At 59.6% G+C, this 22694-nt stretch overlaps 1 protein-coding gene and 1 pseudogene across 5 annotated transcripts; both read right to left on the reverse strand.

Annotated features, from left to right (window-relative positions):
• Positions 1-202: 202 nt before the first annotated feature.
• On the reverse strand, positions 203-22364 carry CLUH (clustered mitochondria homolog). 4 transcript variants are annotated; one of them, XM_081219630.1, is made up of 26 exons: positions 22158-22364; positions 14421-14623; positions 13417-13588; positions 12266-12409; positions 11942-12066; positions 11709-11863; positions 11502-11627; positions 11064-11211; positions 10797-10889; positions 8917-9611; positions 7940-8163; positions 7730-7831; positions 7510-7610; positions 5915-6067; positions 5763-5825; positions 5436-5680; positions 5131-5215; positions 4853-5006; positions 4618-4757; positions 3666-3746; positions 3461-3586; positions 3257-3378; positions 2883-2976; positions 2635-2769; positions 2478-2551; positions 203-1701 (listed from the first exon to the last, which is right to left on the reverse strand). In XM_081219630.1, exons 1-26 carry the CDS (start codon positions 22255-22257, stop codon positions 1515-1517), a joined length of 4047 nt encoding a protein of 1348 aa, XP_081075756.1. In that variant the 5' UTR covers positions 22258-22364; the 3' UTR covers positions 203-1514. The 4 variants fall into 4 exon arrangements, with proteins under 4 accessions (XP_081075756.1, XP_081075755.1, XP_081075757.1 ...); XM_081219629.1 differs by having other exon boundaries at positions 7730-7834; XM_081219632.1 differs by having other exon boundaries at positions 1691-1778; positions 7730-7834.
• LOC308607584 lies at positions 17642-19133 on the reverse strand (annotated as a pseudogene). Its single transcript has one exon. The product of its transcript is annotated as an uncharacterized misc_RNA (transcript).
• Positions 22365-22694: the final 330 nt, after the last annotated feature.

Consider the following 22694-nt stretch of genomic DNA (forward strand, 5'->3'; position numbering starts at 1 on the left):
CAGACCGGTCAACCCTAGGTGGGTGCCTGCGGCTCTACCCCTTCCTCCCACTTACATGACGTTCTAAGGATATAGCTTCGAGTGTGACCTCAGCTTACACATTCATTTGCTTTCAACTCTTTCACTAGCACCACTCGTGGCAACAGCTCTCACAACCAAACAAGACTGGTACAGAACACACAGGAGAGGCCGGGACAGCAGGTTTCAAAAACTCACTTTATTCCAATGTGAAATGAAGACTGACGGTTTAAAAACAAGAAAAAGTTCTTGATCAGCTGTGGGGATGCCTCGCTTGCTAGCTCGCACCCACTCCCTTTGAAACCAGGCGTTGGGACAGGCCATGCCCGGCCGCGGCTCCGTGCAGAGCCACGAGGCGGAGGCCCCAGCCGCAGGACTGCGCCCTCCAGCTCCCCAGGGTGGCCGTCTCCGCCCACCTGCCAGGGCTCTGACAGTGGGCCCAGAGAAGCGGCATGGGCGGCCGGGCCTGTGGGCCCACCACCTTCTGCAGCCCCCTCCCTTCCACTCCCAGAGCTCCTCTCTGTAGAAGGTGCCTGTGTGTCCTAGGACCAGGGAGGGAGCTAAGCTCCACAAACAAGGGACAGTCACTCCTGTACCTGTGACGTCTCCCCCGGGATCCATGATTCAGTCCGGGTGCCCCCCCACCCCCCTGTGCGTTAGGCAGCTGAGGTTGTTCAACGGGGAGAAGGATACATTCAGACTATACCCCAAGGTTAGCCCCAGCTGGGGTGCGGGGAGTGGGAAGGCAGCACCTCCTGCTGGGGCCCAAGGGCCGACAAGCCGGGGCTGGGCACAGGGGTGTGTCTGGGGAACCACTGATGCCCAACCCTTTCCCGACCCCGAGCACAGCCGGGCCAGGCCCGGCCCACCCGTGGTTAGTAAAGCTGCTGCGGCCCTCACCCCGCCATAAAGTGCTCCCCAACCGTCCAGCCCTGCCACAGAGCTCTGGTTCCCCATCCCAGGACACAGGAAAGCTCCCCTCTTTTCGGCTTCAAACCTGGACTTTCAGCCAGGTCGGGCCCAGGGGTAGTGGCAGCAAAAGCAGCAGCCATAACGTCAAACATACAAATGACCTGAGAAATCTCACCTGCACGTCACCCACCCACTCAGAACCGGCTCGGGGCTATGTACAAGTCAGGAAGGGCGGATCAGGACACTCGCGGGCACAGACACACTCGCGCACACCTGCTTGAGGATGGGGGGCCCGAGGGGGCACCTGTCCACCAGCTGGGAACTGATGCCTACGCGCTCCATTCACGTGTCTTCGATTAGGCCTCTGCGTCGTATACTCTTCGAACCAGTGCAAGAACATCTTTCAGAGGGTCAGGCAGGCCAGGCCAGGGTCCCAGGAGGATGCTGGGGGCAGGGTGGGGTTGGAAGCGTGGAGGAAGAGGACTTGCTGCCTCTCCTGATGTGCAGGGCACGCCCCCTTCTCCTGGAGTCTGAATCGCTGGGTAACGGGGCAGCTGGCCGACTGTCCGTCTGTGTCTCCCTTCCTACCCCTGCAAGCTCAGGGAAGGAGGGTCCTTGGCAGCTGGGGGCTGGGAGGCCGCATCCTCTGAGGCCCCTGCTGGCTCTGGCTCAGTAGCCATGGGCTCCTCAGCCTTATCCCTGTTCCCGCTGGCCTCCTGGAGCTGGTGCCGCCGCGCCACCTCGGCTTTCAGATTCTCCAAGTCTTTTTGGCTGAGTAGAAGTACGGGGCGAAGGGTGGGTATCAGAGTGGGCCTGGGCCCTCCGTCACCTCACCGGCTCTGCTTAAACTTAGAACAAGATCAGGCTCTGTGCTCTCTGCAGTGAGACACACGTGTGGAACAAGTGCTTCCCTCCCACAAATAGAAAGGCCCCCGAGTGCTGAACAAGTAAGAACTGCACACACCTGACAGCCTCCAGTTAAGGCCTGGCTCCCACCCAGCCTTCACACCCAGTTCAAACCCACTGCACCCCGGCCGCTCCTATAGCCGATTACACCCAAAAAAACAGGTGTAGGGTGCAACACAGAGCAGATACGCTGTAAATGCCGTTAACACTGAGCTGACCAAACCCATGCCGCACACAGGTGGAAGGGAGACGGCGCGAGGGGCTTTCGAAGACGGCACTGTTTGTAAGAGCCGCACAGGGACCCTCAGGGCCCGGCTCTGAGGCACATCCCTACACTGGCAGAGCACGAGTCCAGAGTAGGAATGACGCTGCTCTTTACACACTGACACGAAACGATCGCCAAGATAGATTAAGTGCAGGAGAAAAATACCTATTTGCACAGCTCGCTACAATTTTGCGCCTTGGGGAAAAACGGTTACAGATGTTTGCCCAATTATGCAGAGTATTTCTGGAAGGATTCACAAGGAACTCCTTGCCACTGGCTATACTTTTCAATTTTGAGCCATGTCAATGTATCATTCATTTAAAAAACCAAGAAAAAAAATAAAGGCCACCTTCCAAGCGGGGGTGGGGCGCCTCACCTGAGAGGAATGAAGAGGATGCCGTTGATGACGTTCAGCTGCTCCAAGACGCTGGCCATGCTGGGGGCTGTGAACTGAGGGGCGGGAGGGTGAGCCACTGCCTGCGCGCAGCGGGGAGGCCGGGGTGCGGCCCGCCCAGCCCCGCTCGGGGACCCACCTTGAGGGGCGGGATGTTGGCGCTGGAGCCGTTGCGGTAGATCTCGTTCATGGTGCGCTGCAGGGCCACGGCCTGCTGGGTCAGGCACTTGAGGTACTCGGAGCTCTCCTTGGTCTTCTCGTGGTCCTCGCCCAGCTGCAGGGGGCGGGAGAATATCAGGGCTGCCCGCAGCCCCGCCCCTCCCCGCAGCCCCGCGCCTCCCCCGCAGCCCCGCCCCTTCCGCCCCTCCCCGCCCCGCTGTGGCCCACCTGCGTCTTGTAGATGGTGTAGCCTTCCTTCTCGTGCTGCAGGGCTGACCGGAACTCGGCTTTGCTCTCATAGACCCGGGCGACCAGGTGGTGGCTGCAGGCAGGCACGGCGCAGGGGGAGGCGAGGGAGGGATGTGAACGGGCCGGTGGGGATGGATGGGCGGTGGGCAGGCTACCCCAGAACCCACTCTCTGGGAACTTTCCAAGGGGAAAGGCAAGTCCAGAACTCAGAGAAGAGATGCAAGTTGAGAGACATTTCCTCAGGAGTCAGATGGAGAACTAAGTGCTGGATCCCGTGCCCCCCCTCAATGCAAGCACCTCCCGGGACCCTGTGGCCTGGGGCCTTCCTGTCCCCTAACCCAGCACAGCCTCACCTGAGGGCCACCTTGAGGGACTTGGGCCCGTGGTACTTGGTGCTGACGGCCAGCGCGTTCTCCAGGAAGCGCAGCGACAGGTCGCACTCCATCACTCCGTGCAGCACCAGCCCGATGTTGTTCTGGGGGCAGTCGGGAGGGCCCCGGTCAGCTCCCACTCCCCTGGGCTCGAGGCTAGTCCCGCTGCCCCTCCCCAGTACTCACGTCCAGCAGGGCCATCTCAGGGTGGTCCTCCCCGAACACGAGCAGTGTGAGGTAGCGGGCGCGGTACAGCAGGCTCAGGGCCGTGGACAGCTGGCTGCTGGCGAAGCAGTACAGGGCCAGGTGCATCTGCGGGGGCAGCGGCGTCAGGCCGGGGCAGCCACGGGTCCCACCCACCTTGCAGGCCGTGCCCCCGGTGGCTGCTCACATATTCCTGGATGGTGTTGGGGTGCTCGATGCCCATCACTCGCTCGCTCATCAGCACAGCCTTCTGTTGGTTGCTGAGGGCCTGGGGAGGTGGGGGGCTGTCACCCCTGGGTGGTACCGCCCCACACCCATTCTGCCTGGCCCACGAGCTGCCACAGCAGCTTGGCCTCTTCACCTTTGGCTGCAATTTCTATTTTTACTTTGCACAAAGGCAGCAGAAGAGTGGCCAAAATCCAGCTGCTGTGACCATGGAAGTCAACAGCCCGCGTTGAGGCTGCTTCACATTTTAAAACACTTGTCTTAATCTATGCCAATACATGCATACAAATCTAAAATTGTGCTAAAAATAAAGTATTCGTAATAAGAAAAGGCAGACACAGGCGAAAGAAAACAAGAGTCCTATGGCTGGAGGGGGGAGTGGGGCACCTACAGCGCACCTGGCCTAGGAAACAACAGCCTCTCAAGCCCCGGGGCCAACAAGGCAGGTGAACGCCACCAGGTCCCAGGATGGTACAGGCAACAGCACAGACCCCAGGCAGCTTCCCTGGTGCTTACAGGGCTCTAGGTAGTGAGTCAGAATTTACCCTTCCCTCAACCCTGTGAAGGGAGGCCCTGACATCACTCCCACTTTGTCCGCGGGCACAGCAGCTCTCCCCAGGATACAGCTCTTAAGTGGGGGGAGCTGGGGGGGGGCAGGGGAGGCGGGCCGCCATACAGGCAGAACAAGCACCTCCCCGGGTCTCCACCTGCTCCTCCTGGGGGGGCCCGGAGGTCAGCAGCATCCCGGGCCCCTGGGGTGACAGGGGCTCCAGTCCCACCTGCCGGGACTCCTGCTTCCTGCTGCCGCGGGGGTGAGAACGCAGCCCCAGCTCCCCCATGGCCCCCTCCGCCCCGCTGGTGCCAGACCAGGCCCCGGGCCCCTGCTGAAGGCCCAAAGGGTGCGCGTGGCCCACCTCGGCGTAGTCGCCCATGATGTAGTGGAGGCGGGCGAGGAGGCGCAGGCAGGCGCAGATCTCCACGTGCATGGCTCCGTACACATTGTTGAACAGGTTCAGGGCCTCGTTGATGAGCTCGCAGCCCTCCTTCAGGAAGCCTGCAGGGCACCCCGGGGGCGGAAGGTCAGGGCCAGCGGGGGGAAGTGGGCGCCCCCCACCCCCGCCCCGCCCCGCGGCTGCACCTGGCACGCACCCTGCTGTACTTTGGCCTGCCCGCTCTGGAAGAAGTGAAAGGCGTCTGAAGCCTTCGGGTTGACGTGTTTGACCACAGGGAAGATGTTGAGCACGTCCTCCTCCGTGAACGCGGGCTTGTGGCGGCTGTCGAAGCTGTACTCCTTCAGCAGGATCTGGGGAGCCAGCCCGGCACCCGCGGGCAGCCTCAGCCCGGGCTCAAACGGCCGGCCCCGCCCCGCCCCGCCCAGTTCCCCCCGTGGCCCTGGGAGCCCTGCAGGACGCTCTGAGCCAGCCCACCTGGATGCCGGTTTTCAGGGAGATCTCCCGCAGCAGCGTGATCTTCTGCAGCCCGTAGGTCTCCACGGCCTGGTCCACGGTCTCACTGGGGAGGAGAGGCGGGTGGGCCCAGGCGGCCCAGCACCCCTATGCCCCCTCCTCCACACCTGCCCCTCCACCCGAGCCCCCGCCCAGCTCCCCTCCCCACTTCCCCAAGCAAGCGGCCCTCCACAGCTCCCTGCTTCCTCCTCCCCGATCCACTGCCAGCGACCACGGAGGACCCGGACGCTGCCCGGGAGCCCAGCACCCCTGCACCCGTCACGTACCACTCGAGGCTGAAGTCAAAGTAGTTCTTGGCCTCCTGGCAGATGTTCTTCCAAAGCTCCTGGGGGGTCATGACAGCCCAAGCTGTGTTATCCGCTGCCCCTGGTGGCCGGTTTCTCCTCCTCCTGTTCCTCTTCTTGGAGACGAGCTCGTCGGCGGGCAGGTGGGCCACGGGGTTGGGGTAGGAGCTCAGGAAGCAGTTCAGGAAGTGGCTGATGGCAGCCGAGAGCCCCGAGAGCTCGACCCCCTGCAAGGGAGGTTGGACCAGTGTCACCACCCGGGCTCCCCCCGACATCCCCATGACCCGGGCCGGGGAGAGAGCGCAGGACCTGTAAGTACGTCTTGAAGATGTGCTTGGCAGAGCGGGTGATGAGCTCTCCGATGCCGATCTTCTGCAAGGGTGCAGAGAGGGGAGTCTTGGTCAGGCCCCAGGCCTCCATCCCAGCCCGGCCATCTCACAGCCGCCCTGGGCACCACTCACGTAGATGTGGTCCAGCTGGTCCCGGGCCGGGCTCCGGAGTACCAGGTCCAGCACCTTGCCCAGGTAGCGCATGTTGATGCCGCGCTGACGCATCACCTCGGCCAGTGTGGCCCCGTCCATGGGCAGCACCGCGTGGTCTGCGAAGTCCTTCACCTGCGGGCTGCAGCGCGTCAGGCCCCCCCAGCCCAGGGCCTCTGCCTCCTCCCGCCCTGGGTCTTCCCAAGGGAGCTCACGCTATCCTGAGGCCCTGAGGGAAGCAGGGGACTGAGACCCCAGCTCCCAATCGGGAAGAGGGAAGGAGACAAAGCAGCAGCAAGGATGTGAGATCTTGTCCCCAGCCTTCTGCACAGGCCACCATCACCCCTGTGACTGCTGGGCCCACACGGCGGGGAAGCAGGGATGAGGAAGCCGCACAGGCTCTCCTGTGATTGCAGAGGAAGAAGCAGGGCCACAGCTTCACCCTGCGGCTGTGCTGCGCCTTGCAGGGGCCTGGGGCAGCCAGCACGGCAGGCTCAGCTCAAAGATCGGGGGACCCAGCAATCCCACCACTGGGCACATACCCTGAGAAAACTGTAATTCAAAAAAAGTCATGTACCACAATGTTCACTGAAGCTCTATTTACAATCGCCAGGACATGGAAGCAACCTAAGTGTCCATTGACCGATGAATGAATAAAGAAGATGTGGCACATATATACAATGGAATATTACTCAGCCATAAAAAGAAACAAAACTGAGTTATTTGTAGTGAGGTGGATGGACCTAGAGTCTGTCATACAGAATGAAGTAAGTCAGAAAGAGAAAAACAAATACCGCATGCTAACACATATATATGGAATTGAAAAAAAAAAAAGGTTCTGAAGAACCTAGGGGCAGGACAGGAATAAAGACGCAGATGTAGAGAATGGACTTGAGGACACGGGGAGGGGGAAGGGTAAGCTGGGACTAAGTGAGAGAGTGGTATGGACATATATGTACTACCAAATGTAAAATAGCTAGCTAGTGGGAAGCAGCTGCATAGCACAGGGAGATCAGCTCGGAGTTTTGTGACCACCTAGAGGGGTGGGATAGGGAGGGTGGGAGGGAGGAGATATGGGGATATCTGTATACATATAGCTGATTCACTTTGTTATAAAGCAAAAACTAAGACACCATTGTAAGGCAATTATACTCCAATAAAGATGTTAAAAAAAAGAAAAAAGATCGGGGGACAGCACGGCACCTAAGCTCAGGGCTGCCTTAGGGGGGGAGCAAGCACCGTGTACATACACAGGGCCTATGTACAAAGCTTGTGTGGGTGAAGATGCCCCCAGCCCCTCTATCAGCCATCCCATCACACAGGGGCTCAGAGGGCCAGACCCCAGCTGCCAGCCTACAAGGGAGGGCACGCAGAGCAGAACCTGATGCCTCCCTTGGCCCCTGTGTGTCAGCGGCCCCATTCTGGGGAAGAGAACTCCACCCTGCCTGCTTTGCAGGTCAGCAGGTCTAAGTCACACCCGCAAAGGTTCCACAAGCTTCCAGAGTCGGAGATGGATGAGGCCCCAGGGCCTGTAACAGCACCCTCTGGGCAGTCCCTCGTCCCACCCCTGCCCTCACCAAGCCGGGGATCTGGCAGGAGAGCAGGAAGGCAGCAGCATCTTTTAGCAGCTGCTTCTGGTCCCGAACTTCCTCCTGACAAGACTCCGGGAAACGAACCCCTGGGGGAGGGAGAGCAGAGGCGTGAGCCAGGCAGAAGAGAGGCGGGGGGCCAGACAGATGGCAGCCCTCAGGTGGGCGAACAGGCCCACCAGCACTGGGGCCCTAGAGGACCATTCACCTGGCGAGAAGATGTCGGGGTTGAAGCGGACGTCAAAGGCCGTGCTGCTGATGGAGCCCACAGCCTTGCACGCGTTGCGGATCACCTCCCGACTGCGAGGGTCTGCTGTGGAGACACTGCCCATTAGGAGGTAGCCCCACTCCCGCTCCGGTGGGGCAGCAGCCGAACCTCCCCTGGCCTGGGCTCCCACGGCAGCCCCGGCAGCCCCACCTGTCCCGTCGTCTGAGGCGATGGTCTCTGCCAGCTCCTTCACCTTGGCCAGGCCACTAGCACTGCTGCCCTCCTCCTCGCTTCCCACCTCGGGTGCTGGGGGGTCTTCAGGCTTGGACTCCGAGGATGCGGGGTCACCGTTTTCCAGTGACGGGGGGGTCTCCATCTTGCTGGCCTTCTGCTGCATCAGCTGTAGGGCTGCCAGCTTCATGAAGAGGAGGTACCTAGAGCACAGTGGATGGGGCAGGGAATGGAGGAGGGGTATGTAGAAGCGTGACTGCTCTGGCAGCTTCCTGCTGGCTTCAGGGGACCTGAGCCAGGCCCCAGCTCCTGCCCTACTGGGGTTGACGGATGTTGGGGCTGGACACCCTGCCGGCCTGGGGACACATCCCGCCCAGTGTGCAAGCATCCACACACGTGTGCGTGTGCCAGTCCAGCAATACTACCAGGTGGCGGCAGCAGGTCACAGCAAAAATGGGGATCTTCCCAGACAGGAAGAGGACAGCTGGTGCATGGGGGGCTCACACGCAGGCCAGGGCTCTCGAGAGCGCCAGGAACCCCCCTGGCATTCTGACAGGGAGATTATTCTGAGGCATTTGACGGGCTGACCCCTAAGCACGAAACGCCAGCAGCAGGGACCCCAACCCCGCCCCTCCTCCAGGGCCCTGGCACTGGGAGGTTCAAAAACACCTAAGCAGATTTCCACGTGCTCCTTGAGGGAACAGCCCCGCTTCAGTCAGTTGAAAGCCACTGGTCTAGCCACTTGCTAGTTTCTGATCCACATAAAGCTCTTGGATGTCTGTGTTGGGGAGCCTGACGCCACGGTGGGTGGTGCTGGGGCTGGGGCTGGGATGACCAGGGACAGAGCTAGCTCCTCTTCACTTTCCAAAGCCTCCCCCGTCAAGGACCTCCCCCGTCAAGGATCAGGCCCCAGGACCACCCACCAGAGGATGCAGCCGCTTGCCCTGGCTCCCCACCTGTGCTCCACGAAGGCGTCCACCAGCTCCTGGCGTAGGCAGCAGAGCTTGTGGCGGTGGGCGCGGGGGAAACCGGCGCGGGCGCACTCCTCGGGCAGCACCTCGCCGGGCACGGGCAGGAAGTTGAGGTCGGGGGGGAAGGTGCGCAGCAGGTCAAGGATGTAGTGGCGACCGTCGTTGCCGATGATGCCCTTGCACTCCACGGAGGAGCAGAGCTCCACCTCTTCATCCCGGTCATTGAGCACCCGGTGCCTCAGGGTCTTGAGGGGCCGGCTCGTGCGTTCCAGCAGCTCCAGGTAACGTGGGTGCGACACCACCGTCTTGCCGAAGTCAATGGAGCCGTAGATGACACTCTGCTCCTGGTCCCGCTCCAGGATGCCGGGGATGATGGACTGGGCCGTGACACGGTAGCCGCGGTAATCCACCACCACCGTGCCCAGCGTGTACAGCCCCTCCACGTCCACGGCGTTGTACGTGCGCACGCCATTCAGGTCATTGGTGGGCGCCACGTAGGCCGCCACGTCCCCCCCGAAGTCCTTGTAGTGGTCGCGGACATCAAAGCCCAAGCTGAAGAAGATGTTGTTCCAGATGAACATCTGCATCTTGGTCTCCTCGCTGGGGTTGATGGCCATCACGTTGCCATCGATGACTGCCATGGCGCCCCGCGTGGCTGCCGCCGTGAAGTCGCTGTGTACCTGGGGGCCCGAGGTTGGAGGGTAAGAGAGCTGCGGGGTTCATCCCGCCTGGCCAAGCTCGCCCAGGGCTGGTGGAGGTAAGCAGGACAAAGTTTCCTCACATTTGGAAAAGGGCAAGAAACCCCAGTTTTGGGCTCCCCTGGTGGCACAATGGTTAAGAATCCGCCTGTCAATGCAGGGGACATGGGTTCAAGCCCTGGTCTGGGAAGATCCCACATGCTGCGGAGCAACTAAGCCCGCGAGCCACAACTACTGAGCCTGCACTCTAGAGCCCGCGAGCCACAACTACTGAGCCCGTGCGCCACAACTACTGAAGCCCACATGCCTAGAGCCCGTGCTCCACAACAAGAGAAGCCACCGCAATGAGAAGCCTGTGCACCGCAACGAAGAGTAGCCCCCGCTCACCACAACCAGAGAAAAGCCCGTGCGCAGCAACGAAGACCCAACGCAGCCACAAATAAAATAAATAAAATAAAATAAATAAACTTATTTTTTAAAAAAAGAAACCCCAGTTTTGAAAAAATGTAACACTTATACTGCAAGAGAGAGCAGAGCTTAGTGATTAAAAGGGAGAGTGAGGATTGGGGTGGGTCTGGGAATCACCAAATACGTGCCAGGTGATCTTGGCTGGATCACCTCTCAGACCTGTTTTCTCGATAAAACTGTGACATAAAAGTATCAGCCTTTACAAGGTGTCTGGAAGATTACAGGAGGTAATGCCTACACAGCACCTGGCATAGCCCCTGGCAAAGTGAGCATCCCGGACTTTAGATCTTATTTTTACCATTATCATCTCTAGTAAGATTATGGGAGATTTCAAATAAACTTTTTTCAAAAGCACTGCTTTTTCCTCATCTGTCTCAGGAAAAACACTAAGGATATCTCAGTAGGGCACGTGTGTCCAGCTGAGGGCTCCACGTGGGTGTGCTGGGAGGGAAGCTGTCATGGACCTTGCCACTCAGCCCATCCTGGAGGCGTGTCCCCACCGGTTCCAGCCCACAGACGCTAAATCTAAGAGAGGCCAGAAGAAGGAGTTGGGTCGTCTACCAGGAGGCGGAAGGCTGGCAGAACACCCTGGAAGGTCCCTGACGGCCCAGCCCGGCTTCCCTCTTGTTCACAGAAAACGAGCAGGTAGGTGGCAGGCGGGCCTGCGGCCGCTGGTCAACCCTGAGGGGCCACGGGCACCTTGAATATGGCTCTTTCTCGCAGCAGCCGCTCAGGCAGGTTCTTCCGAGGCAGCTCCCGTGTCGTCTGCAGCTCTTCATTCCAGTCTCGGGTCTACAGCAGGACAGGGAGGGGGACACCGGCTCAACCTGAGCCCCCAGCACCTGCTCGGGGCAGTCCCGTCCCCCACCTCCCCGCAGACAGCCCCCCAAGCACCCAGAACCCAGCCTGGCGCCCACCAGGGGAAGGGAGGGAAGAGCTAAGGGTGGGCCGCCAGGCTACAGGCACCTGTCCTGGAATATGCTCCTCGTAGCCCAGCCGGGAGGTGTAGGCGTCCTCCGCGCGCACGCAGTCCATGGCGTGCTCCGCCTGGGGCGCTGTCCAGCTGTATACCTGGAATGGGGTGGCGATCCTCTCGAACGGGTGGCGCTGGACCCTGTGGTGGGCAGAGGGGAGATGGGGCAGCCCGCTGAGCCCAGAGCCCTGCCCTGGGCCCCTTCTCCAAGGTCCCACTGACTCTGCCGTCTCCCCACCAAGGCCCTGTCCCTGGAGGGTCCGACGGAAGGAAACGGCTGCCTGTCCTAAGGCTGCCAGGCTGACTGCTGCCTAGAAGGGAGCTCTGGGGTGCTGGGGGCACAGCTTAGGGCAGAAGGGCTAGAGTTCAGGCTGTATGGTTCACCCACCCCATGGGACGTGAGATGAGGGACAGATGGGCCAAGGTGCTACCTTTTCTTCTGCAGGGCGGCAAAGTTTTTTTTGAAGGTTGGGCTGATCTGGTTGAGCAGCTCCACCAGGGAATGGCTGAGGAAGCGGGGGCTGGCAGGCTTGGGGTTGAAGTGGTACGCTGTGGACCTGCAGGGAGACGGTGGCCACTGTGCAGGGCACCCCAAGCGGCTGCCCACGGACTCCGAACAGGCTCACACAGGGACTTACTGGTTCAGGTAAAATCCCCGAGTGGATGCCGTGATGCTGACTTGTCGGTCCTCGGCTGTGATCACAAATAGGTACATGAGGTCCCCGTGCATCTTGCGATTCCCGGGGGGTGGGTTCCAGCCGCTCATGGTCAGCACTTTCAGGCACTGCAGGGGCTGCAGGAATGGCCAAGCGTGAGTGGGTCAGGCTTCCTGGTGTGGCGATCCCCTGCCCCAAAAGAGACCTGCTCCCACCTTCCAATCACGGTTCTGGGGCTGCAGAGGACACAACGGCCGCTCCCGGCTCCCTGGAAGGATGTACTCAGGCGGTGTACAGTCGATGGGGTCCATCTCCAAGCCCTTCTTCCGCTTCCCGCTGTCTGAGGGACCCGAGGCTGGTGGTCAGCCCAGGACCATCCAGGGGCCAACTCCCTCCCCAGCTCAGGTGGCCCTGGTCTGTGGGTCTCCAGCCCCGCTTCCCTCCAGGTGGGAAGGCCGGGCCCTTGGCCCCTTCACCAGCCCCTGGCCAACTTGCTCCCGGCCCCTCTGCCCAACCGCCAGCCCCAATGCCTCCCGCACCTCCCAGGTCGCCATCAGTAAAGACACTCAGGAAGGACAAGGAGTTGCAGTCAACCCCGTTGAAGGCATCGGATGGGTCCAGGCTCTTGAGCAGGTCTCGAACGTGGCGCACGTGGATGCGGGCCTCTCGCACCGTGTATGGCTCTGTTGGGAGGGGGATGGGCAGGGCGTTACCAGGGCAACAACCCACCCAGCAGAGAAAAGTCGGCCATGGCACTACCAGGGGTGGTCTTGATTTTCAATTTTAGGCTTTCACTTACAAATTCCCTTATGAACACATAAGTTGGAATTCTCCTTTCAACACATACACCTGCCTGCTGGTGGGCAGGGATCCTTGTTTGCAAAGAACCTTATACCAAAGGGCACAAGAAATGCCTCTGGAAGTGCACACAGAAGCCCCCTGCTCTCTGCCCACGAATGTCTCGGGTGGGCAGCCCGGCACAGCTGCTAGGTCCCCATGGGCTCAGTCCAGTTCTCCCAGGGCAGCCCTGGCCGGGGGTGGCCTGAGGACTTACAGGACCTCAAACTGCAACACTGCTCCCCAACTCATGTTTCATGAAATTTCAATGAGGGCTCTTCTGGGGAAGGACAGAGGTTTCGTCATTAGGTAAATCTGGGCACAGCTGTGTTACATTTTTCCCACATTTGCTCCTTGGCTGACATGCCTAGAAGTGCGGTGCCACCTTTCCCCAGGTAACCTAAGTTCACGTGATTTTTTTTTTTCTTTTTTTTTTTTTACAAACAAACCAGGCTTACCATGCCAGCTGACTGTTCCACACTGGGCCTGACTTCCCTGCTCAAGAGCCGTGAAACCTTAGTTTCCTTAAGAGACTGAACTTTTATCTCTATAAAATTTGAACAGGCTGATTTCAAGCACCTGCCTGGTATTGTTTGTTTTGTTTAAAATCACGACTCTGATATTCAACCCATGAAGTTGGAGGGTGTGCTTGTGACGGCCTGCGAAGCAGACCTGTGCTCCTGTCCTGTCTTCTCCTGCCTCCACAAGTTCAATGCTGCCCTGAGCCTCCACATGCTCATCTGTGACACGGTGACACCACGATACCAGCCGGAGGGGTGGGCTGGGGGTGAGTGCCGCCTGGCCCCGCCTCCTCATGCCCCACCTCGGCGGGCCACACAACTTCCGGACAAACCTTCCACCACGCGTAGCACCGAGCCCTCCTGCAGCCCCTCCACACTGCGCAGCTCTGAGAAGTGGTCCAGCATGTTGCCGTCCAGGTGCAGTGAGAAGCAGGTGCGGTGACATGTGTCTTCACGGTCCATGAGCACTTGGTGGATCTCCTGTACCATCTCCTGGGGGGACACCTGCCAGGGAGAAGGCCCCGACCAACCTGGCGAAAACATACTGCTTCCCCAGCCCAAAGTACCTGTGTCCCTAAAGTCAGTGCTCCAAATACTGTCTCCCCCTTTTTGGCTTTTATTTTAAATTCCAGGCCCTGCCCATACATACCATGCCCACTTGCACCTGTGTGTGTGTATGTGTGTGCAGGGTATATGCACATGTGCAGGACAGAGCCTTGCCCTGTTACCCGCAAGCTTAAACTATTCCTGCAGACCAAGAGCAGGCCCTGAGTAGAGCAGCAGGAGGTGTAAAAACAAGGAAAAGAAAAGAGCCATCTTGCCTCCTCCCTTGCCAAGTGCCAAGGTCCCCAGGGCAAATGGCTTCCCCCTTCAGGAAGGTGTGCTCTGGGGCTGAAGCCTGTGGCTCCAGAAGACACAAGAGGGCCTCACCTGGTTCCCCAATGAGTAACAGTTTACAAGACCTCTGGGTTGGCTCTGCTCTTGAAGACCACCCACTACCACTCTCCTCTCGGACAGATGGTAAAACTCCAGCCAGAGAATTGACCTACCTGAGGGTGGGGAGCCCTGGGACCCCAACACTACCCAGCCACTACCATACCGATCCCCAAACAGGGCTGGCAGTCCCAGCTGGGATCTGTCCCCTTGCAATGAGGCAACGGCCTGAACCTGGACTCCCATGTCCACCACGTTAGCTGAGTGACCTTGGAAGGCACAGGACCCTCGGTTTCCTGCCTCAACATGGGGCCAGACCAGGCAAAGGCAAAGCTTGGCTTTGCACCCTCATCCTCCCCAACAGACTCAGGCCCTGGCCCCCAGTACCCCTCTATCATCTCACCTGGAGGGAGAAGGGCTCGATCCCAGGAGCCAGGATCTTCACAGAAAAGCCCGTGTCCTGAATGACAATGACTTCCTGTCCAGTGGTCTCCTCTCCCGGCTCGGCCTCATCCAGCCCATTTTCCCGGGGCGGGTCGGCAGCCCCCTCCTCCTTTTTCAGGCTCTCCGGGCAGTCCCCATTCAACAGCATGACTGAGGGCAGCTCTGTGGGGGACAAGAAAGGAGCTGAGTCAGATGGGCCTCGCTGGTGAGGTCTGCCTCATCCACCAGGGTGGACACAGCCCTACACAAGGGCATCTGCCTGTCCTCCCAACTCGGCCCTGCCCCAGACTCCGGTCCCACCGCACCCCAGGGCACGCCTGCAGGCTACTGCCCGCTCGCTCGCCTCCACACCCTGGGCCCTCGCTTCCTATCTGCTCCTCAGGCCCCCAGTCTGGCGGCCGTGTGAATAGGCCACCCAGACCACTCTCCCCAGAGTCACCAATGCCACCCTAAGGGCCAAACCTGAGGGTCTGCTCGGCTCCCCCTCCCCCGACCGCTCACTTCCTCCTCTTCCCTGATGGACACTGATGCTCTGATTCTCCCCTCTCCAGCTTGACCTCCTCCTGGCAGTCAAGCTGTGGGTGTCCTGGGCCCCAGCCTCTCCTCATTCCCATCTCACCCTTGCCCGTGACTGCAAATGCCCTCCCGTCTCCCAGCTCACGTGACCAGTCCAGGCCTCGCTCCAGTTTTTCAACATGTGGCCATCCCTTAGGCCTCACCAGACTCATCTTGTCAGCATGGAATTTATCTTCCTCCACAAACCAGCCCCTGCTCTGCGAATGCCCGCCCCCCATCCCTATCTAGTCACCCAACCGAATCTCCAAACTGGTCACAGGACTGCTGCAGGCCATTTCCCCTATTTCAAGAATACCACTTGTTGTACACCTGAAATTAACATAACATTGTAAATCAACTGTACTTCAATTAAAAAAAATTAGAACATGCACTACAGTCCTAATTATGTGTGTATATGTACATTTGAATCTATTCCAGTAGAAAGACTAAAAGACTCAGAATTCAGTGGCTTTCCTTAAATAACAGGATTAAAAGTGATATAATCCTTTCCTTATAAAGTCTGTACTTTCCAGGTGTTTACAATAAGCTTGTATTATTGTATGACAATTGTTAAACCAGTGTTTATTTTAGGGTATGATTTAGAAAAAAATGTATCAGGAGCTTTTTGAGAAAACTAGGGCATTGAAACTGTAGTGAGCAAATTCTTATACCAACTTTTGTGAACTGTTCATATTTTATATCCAAAGTGATCTTCATTTCCATGGTGTGACCATATCCTTAGATGAGTAGCTAAATGTGATCCAAAGACAACACTTGTGCTTCTACATATGAAATTCTGGTAAATATAGATAACTCCTTTTTTTTTTTTTTTTTTTTTTTGCGGTACGCGGGCCTCTCACTGCTGTGGCCTCTCCCGTTGCGGAGCACAGGCTCCGGACGCGCAGGCTCAGCGGCCATGGCTCACGGGCCCAGCCGCTCCGCAGCACGTGGGATCTTCCCGGCCCGGGGCACGAACCCGTGTCCCCTGCATCGGCAGGCGGACTCTCAACCACTGCGCCACCAGGGAAGCCCCAGATAACTCCTTTTTTAAATAAAGTGCTTTTTAAGTCGTTATTAAAGGTGACCATAGTAAAAAAGAAAATATTGCAATTAATGGTAAATCTGCATAATTAATGGTTAATAGGAATAAGTGAAAATCCATAGAATCAAATAAATATAGCCCTTTTTCCTCTTCCAAAAAAAAAAAAAAAAGGTACCACTCAGAACCTTCTAGTACTCTCCACTGCTCTACTGCTCACAGGAACCGAACATCTTAGGCCTAAAGTCCACCTCAGCCCCTGCCAGTTCTCCCTATCAAGGTGCAGCTACACCAAACTACTCAGAAGCCTAAGAACAAGCCACACATTTTCCCTCCTACCTGTGCTTTTGTTTATGCTGCCCCCCATATACCATTCCATCGGGCAGACTCCTACTCATCCATCAAGGCCTAGGTGAAATAAACTCTCTTCTCTGAAGCCTGACCAATGACCCCTGGCAGCAGTGTCATGCTGCACTCGGGGGGCTGTTCACACCAGCAGCTCTATCTTCCTCCTCCTGCCTTGCCTGCACTCAACAGAAAGACACTGAACTAATGAATTAATTACTGTAAAAGCCCCTCACTTGTGACCAGCAACCGACTCACGTGTTGTGGGGAGGAAGAGCAGGTGACAAAAGCTTCCATTTCTCCGCAGGCACTAAGGAGAACAGAGGAGAGCCCTTCCTGCCCTGCCCCGCTGGGGGAGAGGAGGATGTCCTCGCAGAAACCCTCCAGCGAAACACAGGCCTGCCTGGAGCCCCACTGGCCCATGGGGCCTTCCGGCCCAGGGCCTGCCTGGCAGCCAGACTGGCCCCTTGCTTATCCGAGAGCTCCAGCCAGGTCAGCTCAGCCAGCTCTGCTCTGGACCCCAACCCATCTAGACTCCACCTCCTCTTCCCTACCCAGCTGTGAGGAGTGGGGACGGGGTGCACCTCTCCAGAGCTGTGTGGGCTCTACCCAGACCTACCAGAAACATGGAGCAGGGGCCTCGGGAAATGTATAAAAGTCCAGATAAGCCTGACACACAAGGGCACACGGGGGGACCGGGAACGGGACGTGGAGAGAAGCCACTCCCTCTTCCCGCGTCCCCTCAACTGAGTGATAAACAAAACGGCCAGGAGTTCAGATACGGTCCCCTCCTCCTTCCCCCAAATAAGGGTGTCTGAGGCCCAGAAGTTCAGTGCCTTGCCCAAGGTCAAGAGCGGACCCTAGATTCCCCCCTGAGAGCCCCCCTACCACATGGCTGCACTGCCCTCAGTCCTGGCCCACGGTGGGCCTTCAGTAGCTGTTGCCACCTCCGTCCTCAGCACACCGCTCCTAACCTGAAGGTAAACTCCCAACAACCACAAGGACGCACAAGGACCTCTCCTTCAAGTGAGCCCACAGCCCTAGGCGGGGCGACCCCAAGCCCCTGGAAACTGAGCAGCCGGCCCCAAAGGGAGAACCTGGCTGACTCTGTGACACAGCAGACAGGGACAGGAGGGCGGGAGAAGGGTGGTGGCTGGTCAGTTTTCAAAATGCAGCAAGAGGGGTGACAGCTATGAGGCGGCCTTCCCCCAGCTGAGGCCTTGAGAAAGGCTTTGCTGGCTGACCAGCCCTCAGGATGAGGGGAGCCCTGCCCAATACAGAACAGCAGCTTTGAGGTCTCTGAGACCCCAAAAGTGGGAAACCAGAGACCTGGACCCAGAGAGGTGGCCTGTGTTCCCTGAGTCTGGGCCAGGAGGACAGAGAGGAGGGCAAGGGTGGCCACAGCTCCCACTCCCCACCCTGCCTCAGGGAGCCTGCCCAGAAGGCACCTCCGCTCCAGGTTCCCACCCCAGGGGGCACCCAATCTCCTATCAGATTTCAAAGGAATGTGGCTGGTTCCCAGGGGCCTCCACTCCCCTAAGGCCAGCCGGCCCTGCCCCTCCTCTTTCCTGCAAAGCACCCTCAAGGTCTCCCTACAGCGGGATCAAGGCCCAGTGGCCTCCCCACCAGAGGCCAGCCACTTGGCTCCCTGTCCCCACAGCCCACCTGGTGTGGTCAGCGGCTGCCCTCGCCCACCTTCTGGAGTCACAGGACCTCGGTGGCAGCGAGTCAGCCAGTTCTCCAGCTCAGGCCCGGCACTGCCTGGGTGCCTCGTTCCGGCCTCTGCCTATACCCTTGCCGCCATGCAGCTGGCCGGCCCAGGGCTGGAGATCCGGCTGGCTTCGGGTTTCAGTGGGGCCAGGCCTGCTGGGGCAGCCCTGGGAAGGGCACACTCCCCCTGCCTCGCATCCTGCTCAAGGTCGGCCAGAAGGACGGCCGTGGGCCAGGAGGCCCTGGTGGCTCCAGGACCCCAACTGGAGCTGCCACCAGTGCTCAGGCCCACCTCCCTGTACCCCCCAAAAGAGGGTCCCTGCTGGTGAAGCAGTCAGCGGGGCAGGAGAACCCAGCATCTGGGGTACCTGGGCCCCTCAGGATTGAGGGCCCTGGGGACTGGCTGGCAGGGATAGAGCCCAGCAAGGGGGTCCTCTCCTCGGCCCCAACCCCAGTGGGGTGGGGCAGGACCGCTTCAGCTGGCTGCCAGCAACAGCTGGCACAGACTCGGGCCCAGGCCACGAGGTGGCCGCCCCCCTGTCCACCGGCTGCACTGAGCACCCTGCCCACCTCCTGGGTCAAGTGGCTGGCTGGGGCCTCTGGCTCGTGCTGCCCCCTGCAGGTGACCTGGCAGCTCTCCCCTTCCTGAGAGTCACTAGCTCTGGTGGGAACCCTAACCCCAGACGCCCAGAGGACAACTGCACCCGTGCCCCAGGCCTCCAGCTCCACCAAGAAGCTGGCAGGCTCCGACTTCCCTCCCCAGCAGCCCCTGCGCCTGCCAGGAGAAAACCAAGTCTCTCCCCTGGGGAAAACAGAGCTGGCAGCAAGAGACCAAAGGCCGCGCGGCTGTGGAGAAGAAACATGCCCAGCCTTGCCAGGGCGCCTTCCCAGGGCCTCTGACTTGTTGCCAGGGCCCAGGCGGGACTGCTCCGGCATCCATACTAACCAGGGTGGGGGTGGGTAGCCAGGCTCCCTTCAGGCCCCCTCCCCGCCCGTCTAGTCCCTTCCAGGCAGCCCTGAAGGGCTGGCACCCAGCAGGCCCTCGGCTCCCAGCACCCTCCACCAAGGGTTCTGGCTTGCGCACACTCACCGGATGGCACAAAGGGCCAGGCCCCAGCAGAGCCCCTCTTCTTCCGCCACCCTCCCCAGACACACCCCAGCCCTGTGGAGAAGGGGGGCGGGCAGAGCAGCCTGGCAGTGACCCCTGCGTAGCTGCTACAACCACCCCCACCCTGGTTACCACAGAGCCAATGCTTACTCTAGGCCCAGCCCGTAGCAGGTCCCTCCATCAGCTCGACCAGCCCATCTCACTTGAGGAAACTGTGGCTCCAGAAGCTTAGTAACCAAGCTGCCCAAGGTCGCAGAGGCAACAGGCAGCCAAGCCAGGTCAAGAAAAAAACCAGATTTGTCAGACACCCAAGCCCAGGCCTGAGTGCCAGCCCCCAGGCTGCAGCGCCCACCAGGTAAACAGTACCCCCTTCCTCTACACCCCTGCTTCTTACCCCAGGGGGCACCCCTGAGGATCTGGGCTTTAGGGAAGGAGCAAGGTGATCCTCTGCAGAATGGGAAGGGGTTGCCCAAACAGCATGGCATACACCTCCCGCCCCCCAAGTCTTCACTGGCCAGACCAGAATGAAGAGATAAAGCACAGCCCTGGCCTGGCCTGGGAGAACACGGACCCAATGGGCAGCTGAAAGGAGTTAGAAAAGAAACGTAAGCCATCCCAGGTGGCCCCTGTGTGCGTTTCCCAGCCTGGCATGGCCTCACTCAGTAGACTGTGCCAGGGCCAGGCCCCGCCCTAGCCGAAACCTCACAGGGTGAGGCTCCTGCAGGAAGTTAGGCCTCAGAAGGCATATCACCCCATCCCAGAAATCTGGGGCTTCAAGGAAAGGGGTGGGGGCAGGCAGCCTAAGGAAGATCCCAAGGAGGCAGGCATCTGTTTGCCTCCTTCCCATCTCCACCCAGGCCAGAAGCAGGTCTGCAGGGTCTGGGGAGAGTCCAGTGTTCCCTGAGCTGCTCTGCTCAGACCTACCCAAAAGAAGAGCTCTGGGGTCCTGTCTAGGAGCTCCCCTAAGCCCCCAAGCTCCTCTCCTGTCTGCCAGCCCCCTTCCCCTCCGCTCTGGGCCTCAACTCCAAGGAGCCCTCCCCTAGGCAGAAGGAACTCGACACACCACCATGAACTTGAAAAACCTGCTGTTCTCTTAACCCCTAAAAGTAGCTTTTTTCCCAACAAGGCAACTGACCCTTGGTTCCCCCACAAAAGGCCTTGATCACCTCCTCAAGGGGACTAAAGAGTCTTCCAGAGCTGGGTTCTGAGGTCAGAGGCCTGGGTGAGGGCCTGTTGGGGGTCTCCATTAAGGCCTCCTCCTCCTTTGAATAGATTCAGACTGGCTATAATTCAAGTCCTAGCTCTATACAAGCTTCCCAGAGGCTTAGGGAGCCAATGTTCCACCTGCTAGTATGCTTCCAGTTTCCCCAAAATGAACAGCTGTACCCTCCCCTGACCCAGGTTGCCCCAGACAGACCCCCTCAAAGAAATTCTCCAACACTCTCCCCTCTCCTCAGTCCCTACGTTCTCAGCATATGATCCCAGCCAACATGCCTCTCCCAGCTTCCTCTGGGACAGGACAGGGCAGCCTTGGCAATCTGGCTGTGAGCTGGAAATCCAAATGCTGAATTGCTGTGTGACCTTGGGCAAGTCGCTTCATCTCTTCAGGTCTCTTTGCTGGAGGGGAAATCAGCCTCCTCTTATATAGCCTGCTCCACTGATTCGGAGCCTCATCAGGGTGAAGCCTGGCAGGCTGGAGTCATCAGCATTTGTCATTCTGCCCAAACCTTGGCCTTCTCTAGGCAATCAGCAAAGCTGCCACAGTACCTATCCCCCACCATCAGCTAACCTGGCTGTGATCAGTTACAGGGTCAGAGAGCCCACCTAACACTGTTCCCGTCCTGACTCACCCAAGCTGAGAAGGGAGATGAAGATGACAAGTCCCTTTTGAGGAGAGTTATGGGGAGTGGGAGGCACGGGTAGTTCTGCACTCCCACTGTCACCCAGGGCAGAGAGGGACACAGCCCAGCCCTGGGGCTCTGAGGAAGATTTGGAGATGACAACTCAAGGGCTGGGAAGGGGCTTCCAACCTCAAGGCTGTAGTCAAAGATGTGATGGAAGAAACACAGGGAACAGAGGAGGCCCAGGAGAGAGGCAGGCCCCACCTGAGAAAAACTGCAGCCACTCCCAAAGCCAATGCCACACAGCCCCACGGGGGAGAGCTGGGAGCTTGACTCCATGCTGATGACCTTTGCCTTAAAAACAGCAACTCTGGGCTGACCCACTTTTCGCAATAAGGCGGGTTAATGATCAAGTTCTGGCACAAACACCACCTCCTGCCAAGGAGTTTGGCTTTGCCCCCACACACAGGCAGACCCCCAGGTCTGCCTGCCAGGCCGACATCTATCAGGACGGAAATCAGACCCTGCAGACCTGGGAACGAACCCTGCAGGCCTTGCCTCTGGGAACGAACCACAGAAACCCCCTCACGAAACACACACCCCAACTTGCACTCTTCCCACAGACCAAGCCTGAGAAGTCCCAAGCTGAGTCTAACTCGCAAGCCTGCAGCCCTGTGCACAGGGAATGCTTGGGATCCTGACGCGAAGGGGGTGCTTGACGGAGCAAGTGTCAAGTGACCCCAGTCCGGAGAGTTCCCCATGCCCGGGGGCGTAGGGGGTGGGGCCGCCGCGTCCGTCCGTCTGCGGAGCCGGCACACCCCGAAACTGCATGCGCGTGCACGTCTCCCCGCGATCTGGCACGCGTGTGTTAGCCGCCGCTGCCCGCCCCGGGACCCCACGTGTGAAGCCCGGGCCGCAGGCGGGGGCGACAGTGAAGGTGACCTTCAGGGCGGGGGCGCCCGGTGGAGGGCTCGGCGAGATGCAACCCAGCCAGGCGCGGAGGGAAGGCGGCGGTCCCCGCGCAACCCCGAACCCCCCCGCCCACTCGGCCCGATTCAGCCTCCCGCCCTGCTGCCCCCCGACCCCGGCCCCGCTCACCCGCCGCGCCCGGCCGCCCCTTGCCACCGCCCTGCGAGCTGGGCTCCCGGGCGCTGTCCGCCGGGGCGGCCGCCGGCAACTCGTCCGTTTTGATGACCATGGCGGCGGGAGCGGGCGTCCGCCTCGGCTGTCCGCGCCGCCCGCCGCGCCACTAACCCAAGTGCCCTGCGCGCCGCTGCAGCTGCGGGAAGGACGGAGTCACCGGCCCACGTGGTGCGCGCTATGGCCTTTGACCCCACCGCCGCTCCCTTGCCCCGCCCTCGCGCTCGGCCCGGCCCACGAGGGCCGGCGAGGGACAAAATACGCCACGGCTCGTTCGCTGTGTACCAACGTGGTGACTTTCTCGAACGCCTTAAAGGGAACGTACCCTGGCTCTGGCTAGAGAAAGGCTTCGGGCCCCCTCGAGGGGCGGGGCTACGGAGAGGAGTCCTTGCGGTTCGCTGCCCGTCGGGCGGGCAACTTGACCTTGGGTGGAGACTCGTCTGGACTACTATTGCTTTCAGTGCCCTCCCCCAATGGCTTCCTATTGCAGATATG

The sequence above is a fragment of the Mesoplodon bidens genome (assembly GCF_964165515.1).
Source record: "Mesoplodon bidens genome assembly, chromosome: 19".
NCBI lineage: Eukaryota > Metazoa > Chordata > Mammalia > Artiodactyla > Ziphiidae > Mesoplodon > Mesoplodon bidens.